The sequence below is a fragment of the Heterodontus francisci genome, chromosome 3, assembly GCF_036365525.1.
Source record: "Heterodontus francisci isolate sHetFra1 chromosome 3, sHetFra1.hap1, whole genome shotgun sequence".
NCBI lineage: Eukaryota > Metazoa > Chordata > Chondrichthyes > Heterodontiformes > Heterodontidae > Heterodontus > Heterodontus francisci.
Genome location: NC_090373.1, coordinates 135085835 through 135101952, shown reverse-complemented (window position 1 = coordinate 135101952; position 16118 = coordinate 135085835). Strand labels below are relative to the sequence as shown.

The 16118-nt window shown below is 42.4% G+C and overlaps 1 protein-coding gene across 4 annotated transcripts in view; it reads right to left on the bottom strand.

Moving 5' to 3' along the window:
- Positions 1–16118, bottom strand: part of LOC137361147 (ensconsin-like) — a 161115-nt gene that overhangs the window by 39681 nt on the left and 105316 nt on the right. For 3 of the 4 annotated variants that reach the window (XM_068026090.1, XM_068026094.1, XM_068026102.1), the window contains 4 exons: positions 13493–13641; positions 8149–8285; positions 7613–7881; positions 1240–1399 (listed from right to left, as the gene is read on the bottom strand). In XM_068026090.1, coding sequence (XP_067882191.1) covers positions 1240–1399; positions 7613–7881; positions 8149–8285; positions 13493–13641 — 715 coding nt within the window. The remainder of the gene's footprint in view (positions 1–1239; positions 1400–7612; positions 7882–8148; positions 8286–13492; positions 13642–16118) is intronic. The other variant, XM_068026097.1, reaches the window with a different exon arrangement.

Here is a 16118-nt window from a genome sequence, read left to right as displayed (position 1 = left end):
CAGATACTTATCAATTGCTTCCCACCTCAATCTTTTTTATCCGAGACTGCTACTCAACTCCAGCTAGTCTATTCATTTAAATATTTCAATTTTAAAAGGCATAATGCAATGGCATATTGAAATTTATGCAACACAACTCGAAGATAGTTCCATCAGTGGGAAGATAACTCTACCCAGTATGCACTATAAGGTACAACAAAAAATTACATCTATATAGCCCCTTTAACATAGTGAAATGGCCCAAGGCATTTCACAGGTGCATTACCAAACAAAATTTTATAACAAATCAAATAAGGAAATATTAGGACAGATAACGAAAAGCTTGGTCTGGATTTTGTGCAGCCAACGGGGCTGCGGCCGAAAAGGCGGTTTAGCCTTTTCGAGCCCGCTGGCATAATCCTCTGTTGTTCCCGAAATGAAGTTTCCCATGCCAGGATCTCCATCCCTTTAACGACAAGGATCCCCGCCTCCAAGAGCGGCCAGCCAATCACAGGGCCGACAACTCAGCAGTATCGGCAGTGCCGAGACCCAGGCTCAGCACTGGAACCCCAGGCCTCGGCGGGGGTGGGAAAGTCCTTAAGTGGTGGCTAATAGGCCACTTAAGGGGCCTCAATAGGCCTCTGGGCAGGAAGGCTGTCGTCAGCCGACCCTGCTCCTGGCAAAATTGCTTGGCGACGGGCCCTCCATCCCCAACCGCGATTCTATAGGCGCCCACCCCCCCCACTCCCCACCTCCGGCCCATTTCTTTGGGGGGGGGGGGGGGGGGAGCCATAAAATCCAGCCCATTGCTTTTAAGGAGCATTTTGAAGGAAGATAGAGAGGGGTCGAGTTTAGGGAGGGATTTCAAGGGCTTAGGGCCTGGGCAGCTGAAGGCTTGGCCACTAATGAGAGTGACTTAAATCTGGGATGCCCAAGATGAGCGCAGAGATCTCTAAGGCTTGTAGGATTGCAAGTGACAACAGAGATAGGGAGAGGTGAGGCCATGGAGGGATTGGAAAACAAGGACGAGAATTTTAAAGTTGTGGTGTTGCCAAACTGGGAGCAAATGTAGGTCAGCGAGCACAGAAGTGATGGGTGAACAAGACTTGATGCAAGTTAGGCAAGCATTGAACTCCCAAGTACAATATTGCAAGCTGGATTTTCCATCACACATTTGATAAAATTTGGCTGAGGATTGTTTTGAGAGTGAATTATTCAAATTTCAAAAATACTTCTAAACTAGATAAAAAAATGAGATACCTTTCTCTCTCCTCTTGTTCTCTTTTCTCTTCTTCCTCCCGATCCCTCTGTTCCCGTGCTATTCGCCGTTTCTCAGTCAGAAGTCGTGTAGCTTCTGCTGGATCAGTAGTACCTGCTGTGATCTTACCAGGAGTAGCAGACAGTATGATTGGAACAGTTTCTACGCAAATAGAAAAAAATATTCAAATTTAGATTTTTTTAGATTTAGATGAGATTAGAGATACAGCACTGAAACAGGCCCTTCGGCCCACCGAGTCTGTGCCAAACATCAACCACCCATTTATACTAATCCTACACTAATCCCATCTTCCTACCAAACATCCCCACCTGTCCCTATATTTCCCTACCACCTACCTATACTAGTGACAATTTATAATGGCCAATTTACCTATCAACCTGCAAGTCTTTTGGCTTGTGGGAGGAAACCGGAGCACCCGGAGAAAACCCACGCAGACACAGGGAGAACTTGCAAACTCCACACAGGCAGTACCCGGAATCGAACCCGGGTCCCTGGAGCTGTGAGGCTGCAGTGCTAACCACTGCGCCACTGTGCCGCCCAATATGCTGTTTAAATGTAAACAGTGGACAAATACTTTTCAAAAATAATCAGACATGCACCCCATGATTTACCCATTGATTAAAAAAACAGACACACAAAATTATAGATTCAGAAGAGTAGACCGTTTAGCACTATTTGAATCTGTTCTAACATTCAATGAGATCATGGCTGATCTTCGACTTAACTCCGATTACCCCAGAACCCTTAATATCTTTTGTTAACAAAAATTTATCAATCCCAGATTTAAAATTAACAATTGACTAAGCATCAATTGTCTTTTGTGAGAGCCTTTGCGTGTAGAAGTTTTTCCTAATTTCACTCCTAAAAGGCATGGCTCTAATTTTTAGACTATGCCCCCTAGTCCTAGACTCCCCAAACAGTGGATAGTATCTATCTACTCTATCTGTTCCCCTTAAAATCTTGAAAACTGTGAACAAATCACCCCATAACCATCTAAAGTCCAGGGATTACAGCCCTAATTTGTGTATTTCCCTTTGTAATCTAACCCTTGGAGTCCACTATCATTCTGGTGTGCCAATGCTGAACTCCCTCCACGCCCAATATATCCTCAAGGTTTGGTGCCCAGAACTGCTCTCAGTACTTCAGGTGTAGTCTAAGCAGGGCTTTGTATAGTTGCAGCATGACTTCCACTGCCTTGAATTCTGTCCCTCTGGATGTAAAGGCCAGCATTCCATTAGCCTTTTTGATTATTTTCAGTACCTGCTTATGTCGCTTTTATGATCTATGTATCTGGACCCCCAAGTCTCTTTGGACCTCCACTGTTCCAGCTTTTCACCATTTAGAAAGTACTCTGATCTATCCTTTTTAGATCCAAAGTGAATAACCTCATAATTGCCTACATGGAAATCCATTTGATCTATCAATATCTGTGTAATTAATGCTCCCATCTGCACTGCTTACAATGCCATCTATCTTTTGTGTCATCAGAAAACTTGGATACATGGCTTTCTATCTCATCATTTAAGTCATTTATACAGTGAATAGTTGAAGCCCCAATACAGATCCTTGCAGGACACCTCTAGTCACATCCCAATTAGAGTAGCTGTCTATTATTGTTACTCTGTCTCCTGCCACTCAGCCAGTTTCCTAACTAGATCAATAATTTGCCTGCAGAGGGAAGGATGGGGTGAGCTGAAATGTACACCTGAATTTCTGACACATGACATGTATATCACTACACCAGATATGCTAAAGACAATTTATCCAATTATGCTTATAAAATTGTTCTTGGAGTGAGTGAGTGGCCAATCACTAGGTGCATGGAAGGAGTACTGAAATTAACTATGATTCAAAATATATATTTTCTTTAAATCCTGAGTAAGAATGGGCTCAAAGCTCTCTGAATGGAACTAGTAATTTTTGTAAGTTACAGGTTGTTTTAAATCTATGAAATCTTTCCCATAAGCCTGGTTAATTGAGCCAGGTGAATGAAGGAACTTTTTTGAGCCGCCAGCAAGAGAGATGCAGGCGGGTATAATATACCTACCCTGGCCGTTGCCAGGGATTGTGCGGCTGCCCCCTCTACCTCCTCCATTTAAATGAGCCCCCGCTCGTAATATCGTGGGGGCTCAGTGGCGGTGGAGAACTCACGCGTGATGCACGCCTTTCTTCAAGGTTGCCACCAAGAATGGTGGCAAAAAGGTAAAATTCAGCCCACTATCTTTGTGCCCCCACCACAAACTCCGCTCCCTGGCAACTGACGCTGAACCAGAGCGTTCACAACCTCAGTGTCTATGTGACCCCGGGATGAGCTTTCAACCACATATCTGTCCCATCACTCAGACCGCCTATTTCCACCTCTAAAACATCACCCGACCCTGCCTCAGATTTTCTGCTTCTGAAACCCTCATCCATGCTGTTGTTACCTCCTGGCTTGACTATTATAGTGCACATCTGGCCAGCCTCCCACATTCCCCCTTCTGTAAAAGAACAAAGAGAACAAAGAAAATTACAGCACAGGAACAGGCCCTTCGGCCCTCCAAGCCTGCGCCGATCCAGATCCTCTATCTAAACATGTCGCCTATTTTCTAAGGGTCTGTATCTCTTTGCTTCCTGCCCATTCATGTATCTGTCTAGATACATCTTAAAAGACGCTATCGTGCCCACGTCTACCACCTCCGCTGGCAACGCGTTCCAGGCACCCACCACCCTCTGCGTAAAAAACTTTCCAAGCATATCCCCCCTAAACTTTTCCCCTCTCACTTTGAACTCGTGACCCCTAGTAATTGAATCCCCCACTCTGGGAAAAAGCTTCTTGCTATCCACCCTGTCTATACCTCTCATGATTTTGTACACCTCAATCAGGTCCCCCCTCAACCTCCGTCTTTCTAATGAAAATAATCCTAATCTGCTCAACCTCTCTTCATAGCTAGCGCCCTCCATACCAGGCAACATCCTGGTGAACCTCCTCTGCACCCTCTCCAAAGCATCTACATCCTTTTGCTAATGTGGCGACCAGAACTGCACGCAGTATTCCAAATGTGGCCGAACCAAAGTCTTATACAACTGTAACATGACCTGCCAACCCTTGTACTCAATACCCCGTCCGATGAAGGAAAGCATGCCGTATGCCTTCTTGACCACTCTATTGACCTGCGTTGCCACCTTCAGGGAACAATGGACCTGAACACCCAAATCTCTCTGTACATCAATTTTCCCCAGGACTTTTCCATTTACTGTATAATTCACTCTTGAATTGGATCTTCCAAAATGCATCACCTCGCATTTGCCCTGATTGAACTCCATCTGCCATTTTTCTGCCCAACTCTCCAATCTATTTATATTCTGCTGTATTCTCTGACAGTCCCCTTCATTATCTGCTACTCCACCAATCTTAGTGTCGTCTGCAAACTTGCTAATCAGACCACCTATACTTTCCTCCAAATCATTTATGTATATCACAAACAACAGTGGTCCCAGCACGGATCCCTGTGGAACACCACTGGTCACACGTCTCCATTTTGAGAAACTCCCTTCCACTGCTACTCTCTGTCTCCTGTTGCCCAGCCAGTTCTTTATCCATCTAGCTAGTACACCCTGGACCCCATGCGACTTCACTTTCTCCATCAACCTACCATGGGGAACCTTATCAAACGCCTTACTGAAGTCCATGTATATGACATCGACAGCCCTTCCCTCATCAATCAACTTTGTCACTTCCTCAAAGAATTCTATTAAGTTGGTAAGACATGACCTTCCCTGCACAAAACCATGTTGCCTATCACTGATAAGCCCATTTTCTTCCAAATGGGAATAGATCCTATCCCTCACTATCTTCTCCAGCAGCTTCCCTACCACTGACGTCAGGCTCACCGGTCTATAATTACCTGGATTTTCCCTGCTACCCTTCTTAAACAAGGGGACAACATTAGCAATTCTCCAGTCCTCCGGGACCTCACCCGTGTTTAAGGATGCTGCAAAGATATCTGTTAAGGCCCCAACTATTTCCCCTCTCGCTTCCCTCAGTAACCTGGGATAGATCCCATCCGGACCTGGGGACTTGTCCACCTTAATGCCTTTTAGAACACCCAACACTTCCTCCCTCCTTAGGCCGACTTGACTTAGAGTAATCAAACATCTGTCCCTAACCTCAACATCCGTCATGTCCCTCTCCTCGGTGAATACCGATGCAAAGTACTCATTTAGAATCTCACCCATTTTCCCTGACTCCACGCATAACTTTCCTCCTTTGTCCTTGAGTGGGCCAATCCTTTCTCTAGTTACCCTCTTGCTCCTTATATATGAATAAAAGGCTTTGGGATTTTCCTTAACCCTGTTTGCTAAAGATATTTCATGACCCCTTTTAGCTCTCTTAATTCCTCGTTTCAGATTGGTCCTACATTCCCGATATTCTTTCAAAGCTTCGTCTTTCTTCAGCCTCCTAGACCTTATGTATGCTTCCTTTTTCCTCTTAGCTAGTCTCACAATTTCACCTGTCATCCATGGTTCCCTAATCTTGCCATTTCTATCCCTCATTTTCACAGGAACATGTCTCTCCTGCACGCTAATCAACCTCTCTTTAAAAGCCTCCCACATATCAAATGTGGATTTACCTTCAAACAGCTGCTCCCAATCTACATTCCCCAGCTCCTGCCGAATTTTGGTATAGTTGGCCTTCCCCCAATTTAGCACTCTTCCTTTGGGACCACTCTCGTCTTTGTCCATGAGTATTCTAAAACTTACGGAATTGTGAGCACTATTCCCAAAGTAGTCCCCTACTGAAACTTCAACCACCTGGCCGGGCTCATTCCCCAACACCAGGTCCAGTATGGCCCCTTCCCGAATTGGACTATTTACATACTGCTCTAGAAAACCCTCCTGGATGCTCCTTACAAATTCTGCTCCATCTGGACCTCTAACACTAAGTGAACCCCAGTCAATGTTGGGAAAATTAAAATCTCCTATCACCACCACCCTGTTGCTCCTACATCTTTCCATAATCTGTTTACATATTTGCACCTCTACCGCACCCTTCCTATTTCTGAGTTCTGTCCATATTGCCTCACTGCTCGAGTCCTCCATAGTGCCCTCCTTCAGCACAGCTGTGATATCCTCTTTGACCAGTACTGCAACTCCTCCACCCCTTTTACCTCCCTCTCTATCCCGCCGGAAGCATCGATATCCTGGGATATTTAGTTGCCAATCGTGCCCTTCCCTCAACCAAGTCTCAGTAATAGCAATAACATACTCCCAGGTACTAATCCAGGCCCTAAGTTCACCTGCCTTACCTACTACACTTCTTGCATTAAAACAAATGCACCTCAGACCACCAGTCCCTTTGCGTTCATCATCTGCTCCCTGTCTACTCTTTTCCTTAGTCACGCTGACTTCATTATCTAGTTCCTTACAGGCTTTAGTTACTACTTCCTTACTGTCCACTGACCTCCTCATTTGGTTCCCATCCCCCTGCCACATTAGTTTAAACCCTCCCCAACAGCGTTAGCAAAAGCACCCCCAAGGACATTGGTTCCAGTCCGGCCCAGGTGTAGACCGTCCAATTTGTAATAGTCCCACCTCCCCCAGAACCGGTCCCAATGTCCCAAAAATCTGAACCCCTCCCTCCTGCACCATCTCTCAAGCCACGCATTCATCCTGACTATTCTTTCATTTCTACTCTGACTATAAACTTGAGGTTATCCAAAACTCTGCTGCCCTTTTCTACCTCGCACCAAATGCTGTTCACCCATCACCCGTACTCACTGACCTACATTAGCTCCCAGTTCAACAATGCCTCGATTTTAAAATTCTCATTCTTATTTTCAAATCCGCCCACGGTCTGATCACTCCCTAGCTCTGTAATCTCCTTCAGCCTTAGAACCCTGTTCTCCTTTAATTCCAGCATCTTGAGCACCTCCTTAATACACTCCTTAAAACCTACCTCTTTGCCAAGCTTTTTGTCATTTGCCGTAATATCTCTGTCATATTGCGATTTATAATGCCTCTATGATGCACCTTGGGATGTTTTATGTTAAAGGCACTATATAAAAAGTTGTCATCTTTGTATATTACTAACCTCACTATAATGCATCACCTGAACTGATCAACCAGCATTTGTACTTATATACTTAAATGCGCCTTATGAGACTGTGCAGATACTTATTACTTAAATGAACCCCCGCTCATAATATCGTGGGGGTTCAGCAGTGGAGAACTTGCACGCGCTGCACGCCTTTCTTCAAGGTCCCTGCTGAGAATGGCGGTGAGCAGGTAACATTCAGCCCACTATCTTTGGGTCCCCACCACAAACTCCGCTCCCTTGCCATTTTGGACAGATTGCTTCTCAGTTACTCATACCTTTACACTCTGGTTTTGTCGCAGACTCTTCAGTAGACATTGGCTGTTTAACTGCTGATGTAGGCGGTGATACAGGTAGCTGTTTATCTGTATTCTCTTCAGTTTTTAGACTCTCTTTCTCTTGGTCCTTTTTCTCATTCTCAGAAGTTCTGCCTGGACGAACATTTCCAGGAGAAGGTGGTCGCTGGATTGATGAATTCTTTACTGAGCCAGGTGGTGAACTAAGCAATTTTGCATTCGCTACGGAAGCTGACGTTTTTGCTGATGATCTATTGTAAAACAAAATAATGATCAACTGTATAATACAGTTAAAACAAGGGGAAGTCAGTTAATTAGAGACCTAGGAGAAAAAGCCAACCATAATTAAAACTGATTTATCTGCTTCCTTTGTATATGTCATTGGTATTTTATTTTAAACTACAAAGTTTATACTTCAATCACTTATTCGCTAACATCCGCACTGTGATCCACATTTTAGAATTCTACACTTCTGTACAATAAACTTTGATAGAAGATAAGTGTGCAGTGCCCCTTACCGGACTGTGGATGACACTGGTGACTTATTTTTCACATTCAAAGGAGAATTTGACCCTTTTACTGTTGCATTTGCAGCAAAAGCTGTAAGTGCATTCTTCTCCCTTTCATTTTCTTTCTCTTTTTCTTTTTTGTCAACCTAGGACGTCAAAACCATTGAAATAAAACATTTATTACCACCAACACAGTAATGTTCAGAAGAAAAAGGATATTGGCAACAGAACAAATCTCTAAATCCTGACACTTTCTGTACTGATGTATACAATATTTCAGCTCATTACTAGCATCAAATCTTCACTACTTTCACCTTTAAAGATTGCTGGGTCACAGATGCACAACTGTCTTCTGCAATAACCTTACAATTCAAACATTTCTAAGTCCATCATCTTGACCATTATGTTTTATTGAAGATCCATTAAATTTTAAAACCCCATAGAATTTCAGTACTAATTATAGGCAGAGAAACTTTTAAGTCATGCATCTGAAAGGGCATCTGGGTGGCAGAATGAATCAGCACACTGTCCTTTTGTTTCAAGTCCAGCCCCAAATGATTTGTGAAAACTTGTCATAGTAGCAAAAGTCCATTAGCTAGATATTTTTGACAGGTCACACCCAACAGCCAAAGACTGGCTTCTCACTGTGTCCCTCAATCCCTTTCTCTTCAGAAAGGCATTTGATTGCATCGTCAACTCATTTGTAAGAAGTTTGTACACAATGTGAAACCAATCAATATCCCATGCTTCCAAAGCATGCTTTTTAAAAAAATATATAGTGGTGGGGGGAGGGGTGATGGGCCACAGCGAGAAGCAGCCAAAAGCAACTGCTAACACTTGCCAGGACGAGACTGCACTTCCGGAGCTAAATTGTCTAATTTGCTGGCTTTTAACCCTTTACTGGCTTATTACCCTTTCAATGAAAAACTACACCTGTCCTCTTTTCACAATGCTAATTTCATTTTTAAACTTGTGTCTCACTGATACTTAAAATCTTTCACCGCTATGAACTATTTCCTTGATTAAACTAGAATCATAGAATCGTACAGCACAGTAAGAGGCCATTAGGCCCACTGTGCCTGTGCTGGCTCTTTGAAAAAGAAGTCAAGCTTAGTCCCACACCCTACTTTTTGTTCATTATCCATGTTTCTTATACTCAATTAACTGTCTGACTCCTTTTAAAAATTATTTATGAAATCAGCTGCCATCACCTTTTCAGGTACAGCGTTTCAGATCCCAATAACTGAGTGAAAACATTTCTCCTCATCTCTCTTCTCGATCTTGTGCCAATCATTTTAAATCTATGACCTCTGGTTATTAACTCACTTGACAGAGGGAATAGTTTATGGTCATCTGCCCAAATATCTTAGGTGGCTGTGTTGTATTTTGTTTTATAATGACTCTGTGAAGCACCTTGGAACTTTTTATTTCAGCATTGTTCTACTCCAGAAAGCCCAGTGAACTAAAGAACTGGAGCCAATCTTTACACACTTCTATAAGCTTTTATTTACAAGAGATACACATTCCAAAACATACACCTCCCAATCCAACAGCTCCAGTTTCAGACTATTCCTATGTATAGGAGCACAAGTGAATCCCTAGTTAATGCGCACCACCTGCATACATTTAAACACAATTAATATACAATTAACAAGCATCACCACTGGCAGTTAGTCCTGCAGTGTCACACTTCTACCAATAGATGGATATTCAGAAGCTTTAGATTTCCATACCTATATCTTCAGCATCTCTAGTGTACTGAGGGCTTTGGTGAAACCACACCGGAAGTACTCTGTACAGTTTGGTCTGCATCATTAAGAATATACTTGCATTGGAGGTGGTACAGCCAAGGTTCACTAGATTAATTCCTAGGATGACAGGCTGAGTAAATCGGGTCTATATTCTCAGGGGTTTAGAAGAATGAGAGGTTATGACATTGAAACATACAAGGTTCTGAAGGGGCTTGGCAGGATAGGCACTGGGAGGTTGTTTCCCCTGGCTGGGGAATCTAGAACACAGGGGCACATTCTCAGGATAAGGGGCCGATCTCATTTAGCACTGAGATGAGGAGAAATTTCTTCACTCAGAGGGTTATGAAATCTTTGGAATTCTCTCCCCAAGGATTGAGGATGCTCCGTCGCTGAATATATTTAAGGCTGAGATGGGCAGATTTTTGATTTCCCAGGGAATCAAGGGATATGGGGAGCGGGAGGGAAAGTGGACTTGAGGGAGAGTATCATCCATGATTGTATTAAATGGCGGAGCAGGCTCGAGAGGTCGTATAGTCTACTCCTACTCCTAATTATGTTCTTCTAAGTCAAACCAAATTGTAATAGGGCATAAAATGGAGTTTGCACTAATGGATTTCCTCTGGTACTACCCCATAAAAACAGAACAAAGCAAATTTCCTTCAGTACATTAGAGATGCTGAAGATAAAAGTATGGAAACCTAAAGCTTCTGAAGCTCCATCTACTGGTAAAAGTGTGACACTGCAGGACTAACTGCCAGTGAACAAAGAAGAAAATTACAGCACAGGAACAGGCCCTTCGGCCCTCCAAGCCTACGCCGATCCAAATCCTCTATCTAAACCTGTCGCCTATTTTCTAAGGGTCTGTATCTCTTTACTTCCTGCCCATTCATGTATCTGTCTAGATACATCTTAAAAGACGCTATCGTGCCCGCGTCTACCACCTCCGCTGGCAAAGCGTTCCATGCACCCACCACCCTCTGCGTAAAGAAATTTCCACGCATATCCCCCCTAAACTTTTCCCCTTTCACTTTGAACTCGTGTCCCCTTGTAATTGAATCCCCCACTCTGGGAAAAAGCTTCTTGCTATCCACTCTGTCTATACCTCTCATAATTTTGTACACCTCAATCAGGTCCCCCCTCAACCTCCGTCTTTCTAATGAAAATAATCCTAATCTACTCAACCTCTCTTCATAGCTAGCGCCCTCCATACCAGGCAACATCCTGGTGAATCTCCTCTGCACCCTCTCCATCAGTGGTGATGCTTGTTAATTGTATATTGTGTTTAAACATATGCAGGTGGTGCGCATCAACTAGGGATTCACTTGTGCTCCTATACATAGGAATAGTCTGAAACTGGGGCTGTTTTGTAATGTGTATCTCTGTAAATAAAAGCTAACAGAAGTGTGTAAAGATTGGCTCCAGTTTTTTTCTTCACCACTAGGCTTTCTACAGTAGACCAATGCTGAAATAAAAACCTGTATTTATATAGTAATAAAAAGTTCCAAGGTACTTCACGGGGTCATTATCAAAGAAAATATGATACAGAGCCACATAAGGAGATGTTAGGGTAGATGACCAAAAACCTAGTCAAAGAGGCAAGTTTTAAGGAGTGTCTTAAAAGGAGCAAAGTAACTTGGAGAGGTTTAGAGGGTGAATTCCAGAGTTTAGGGCCCAGGCAGCTGAAGGCACAGCCACCAATAGTAGAGCATTTAAATTCAGGGTTGCTCAAGAGGCCAGAATTAGAGAAGCACAGATAACAGAGTTGTGGGGCTAGAGGAGATTAGAGATATGGAGGTGTAAGACCATGGAGGGATTTGAAAACAAGGATGAGAATTTTTAAAATAGAGGCATTGCCTACCCAGAAGCCAATGTAGGTCAGCCAGCAAGAGGCGATGGGTGAACAGAACTCGCTCCGAGTTAGGATACAGTAGCAGAGTTTTGAATGACCTCAAGTTTATACAGGATAGAATATCGGAGGTTGGCTAGGAGTGCACTGGAATTGTCAAGTCTAGAGCAACAAAGCATGGATGATGGTTTCCACGGAAAATAAGCTGAGGTAGGGGTGGAGTCAGGCAATAATACAGTGATGGAAATAAGCAGTCTTAGTGATGGTGGGGATATGTGTCAGAAGCTCATCTCGGGGTCAAATGTGACACTAAGATTGCAAATAATCCAGTTCAGCCTCAGACAACTGCCAGGTACAGGGATGGAGTCAGTGGCTAGGGAGCAGAGCAAATGGTTTCCCCAATATTTAATTGGAGGGACTTTCTTCTCATCCAGTACTGGATATTAGACCAGCAGTCTGACAATTGAGAGTGGAGGGATCGAAAGAGGTGGTGGTGGTGATGTACAGCTGGGTGTCGTCAGCATGTGTGCAGAAACCGATGTTTTTGGATGATGTTGCCGAAAGGCAGCAGGTTTGATGAGAAAGAGAAGGTGGGGGGAGGGGGGCCAAGAATAGATCTTTGAAGGACACCAGAGGCAACTGTGCGGGAGCGGAAAGAAAAGCCATTCTCTGGCTACGATCAGAAAGAATGGAACCAGCCGAGTGCAGTCCCACCCAGGTGGACGATGGTGTGATCCACTATGTCAAAGCCTGCAGACAGGTCAAGAAGGAGGAAGGATGGTCTACCTTTGTCACAGTCACAAAGGTAGTCATTTGTGACTTTAAGAGCCATTTCGGTACTGTGCCGGGAGTGTAAATCCAATTAGAGGAATTCAAACATGGAGTTGCGGAAAAGATAGGTACGGATTTGGGAAGCGACAACACATTCAAGGACTTGGGAGGGGAAAACGGAGGCTGGAGTTGATGCAGTAGCTTGCAAAGGCAGAGAGCTCAAGGGTTTTTTTTTGAGGTGAAGAGTGATAATGGGAAATTTTAAGGACAGTACCTGAAGAGAGAACCGTTAACAATTAGTTAACATGGGAGGAAGGGAATAAAAGCAAAATACTGCAGATTCTGGAAATCTGAATTAATTACAGAAAGTACTGGATATGCACAACAGGTCTGGCCACAACCATGGAGAGGGGAACAGAGTTAACATTTCAGGTCAGGTCACTGCTGGTGCATGTACACCCCAAAGACTGCAGTGGTTCAAGAAAGCAGCTCACCACCAACTTCTCAAGGGCAATTAGGGATGGGCAATAAATGCTGGCCTAGCCAGTGACGCCCACATCGTACGAGCGAATGAAAAAAACTTGACCGAGTTCCCTTTTAATAATTATAGCAAATAGGAAAAACAATATATGGCATTTTTAGTTTATTTGGATGCCGGTCACACATCTGATCACCTTTCATGGCATGTTTGGAACCTATTTTATGATGAATACGGAATACTTCATTACAAATTCCAAAGCAAACATTTTCTTAGATTATCTAATTTATTGCAACTTTTTCTTTGTTAGAAATTAATCTTTTTATCTCAATTGTGCTTTTAGAATTTAACCCTTTCTCCCCCACCTACCTGCCCCCCCTACACAGAAGTGTTCGCATTAAACAAGCTTGTAGAAATGTAGAACAGAAACTGAAAATTGTTTGACAAACAGTTAATTGTAGAAATATTGTCGTTCACTACACTTATTATTGCAATACAGCTGCTTACCTTCAGAGGATGAGCTGATCTCCTCTGCCCACTGACATCATGTGTGGCAACTATGAACCTTGGCAAGTCAGACATCCTATTGTGAAGATTCTTACAGGTTGGTGGGGTAATAGAGCTGGCAGATACTGAACGAGGACAAATTGGGATAACTGCAGTATTATGTGAAATGGACGAAAGGAGAAGAACAAGAATGAAAGAAGAGGAGAAAAGACAGCAGGTGTTAGCTTGAAAGGAATGCAAAAAGAGCTACCAAAACCATTTCTGCCTGTCTCATGGGGACATGAGAATGTAAATGCATTATACAAAGGAGCTGACTGAAAGGTGGTTTTAGCTTTCAACTGAGGTAAGCAGAAATATTAAAGCACCAAATTAAAGATCCTTACACCAAGCAAATTGGAAACTATAATTAAAATAACTATTTTAAAGCATCCTCATCAAAATTATTTTACAGTACATTTTGGCAACACATTGGCCTGGATTTTGCCGTCATTGGGGAAACAAATGGCACCAGCCATTCGTTGTACTTGTACTTGCACTTGCCTGAAGACTTCCTATGGGCTTTTGCACTGGAATTTTGCAATTAGAAATCAAAGCAGCACAGCGCCCTCCACAGAGGATCTGGGACCTGAAAGATCTGGGCAAGCAATGGGCAACAGGTTTGAAGAATCCTTACTGAAACGTGGAAATTCTAAACTTGGATGTGTAAATTAGAAAATTTAATTCAATGCCAAATTATGCAAGAGAGTGGAATAATCAGACGGAAAGAAAGATGGGTATAAGACAGCGATATAAGAGAAAATATAATTTTAATGATTTTTTAAATCTGCAAAAATAATTAAATTCTGAAGGAATGAGAATCCACACTAATGTTAATTTTCAGTGCCAAAGAGATTGTCTAACAGCAATTAAGACTTATTACGCTGTTAAAAATTCATATACACAAACTATAACTTTTTCTGGGGTGTTTAGTGGGTATGTATCACGCAAGTACTGCAATGTCACAGCATTGCATTTATTTGAACGCTAACTTTCTTGGAGAGATACTGTTGAAGCAAAGATTCTGGAGCAGCAGGGGATCTCTGACAGCAAATTCCTGATTTCCGCATAAAACTAAGTTCCTCAATAATGGTGAGCGGCAATAGCCTCATAGTTATCTCTACCACGAAATGACAGAAGTCAAAATGATATACTCAGATTCAACTGCAGTGGCAACTATGGCCATAACAATTTGCCAAAAATGCAGGGGAATTCATTTCCACATCTCTCCAAGAAATAAACTATCCCATACTATCAAAGTTTTCGACAAACAGCAATGGTTTTGATATTACAGTGCAGCTATAAAACATGCAGAGAAACACACACATTTGCCAATAGTGACTAAACAACAGATTACAAACAGCTGATTGGCTGAAACACATTAAAGTACTGTAATTGTTCACATTATAGTTCTTTTTTGCATTACATCCATTCAGCTGTCAGAACACTGATAATGCACGAAGAAAGCAGACACTGCAAACTAGTAGCACAGTAAATTAGGAGGAAAGAAGAACAGATTTTATTAGAAAAGACCAGAATAGGTTTTTCACTTCAAATAATAAAATAGATCTCCAGGCTATTAATTAAAACAAGCTTCAAAACAGAAGTGCAACATTCTAGATGAAATTGTTAAAATTACTTAATTTCATTACAGAATACACACTTTTTTCAAAACCTAGCTTGCATCATATAAAGCTCAAACAGTCTGCATTCATGACTGCCACACTTTAAAATTAACTTTTGTGGAGACCCTGATTTTAATGAAGCAAAACAACACCTTATTGGTGGGAGAGTAAATTTAATAGCTGGGTAATTTTATAGTTGGTGGGTTTATAAACATCTTTAAGTTGACTTTTATACAAGTCTGTAAATTGGATGCATGCTGACGAGGATGTTTTATTTAGCCGACTGGGAAAAGATTCTCATTTTCAATTTTACTTTGTCTTTTCTCTTTTAAATGCTTGTTGCATTGCTGCACATTTCCAACTTTAGTTTCAGATTTTCAGCTATCATGGTTTTAGTTTTTATCCTGGAATATTACCCTTTAGAGCTGGTTTTGAATTTAAATCCTATCAAATTCTATTTTCTTACGAGTATTTCAGAGGTAGTTCTACAGTCTGATATGTACCAGAGCCAGTAACCAATTTAAAAAGCAGAATCAAAAGTAATTTAGAAATGGAACTTTGCACAAGATAAACACAACTGATGCCACACCCCACACCACCGCGTGTCTCTCTCTCCGCTCAAATGTCACCTTTCTCCTCCCCCACACCCCTGCAAGCAGCACTCTTGTATTAAGATGCATGTAATATATAGAAAAGCGGGGTAAAAACAACAGTATTGTTGCAACATTCTAAAACAGCTCATGAACAAATATATACCAATTGCACAATTACCAGGAAGGAGGGAGGAATGAAGAATTGCCATTTGTTCAAGGTACTAGGATGCATTATGGAAATCTCTTTCCCCAATTATCTTCTTTTCCTCCTCTGCTCAATGCAGTATCTTATGATCAAAGCATCTAGTGCTGGTAGCTTCTTATTCCTTAATTAAACGGCCAGTCTTCACGTATTAGCTATTTGACCATGGG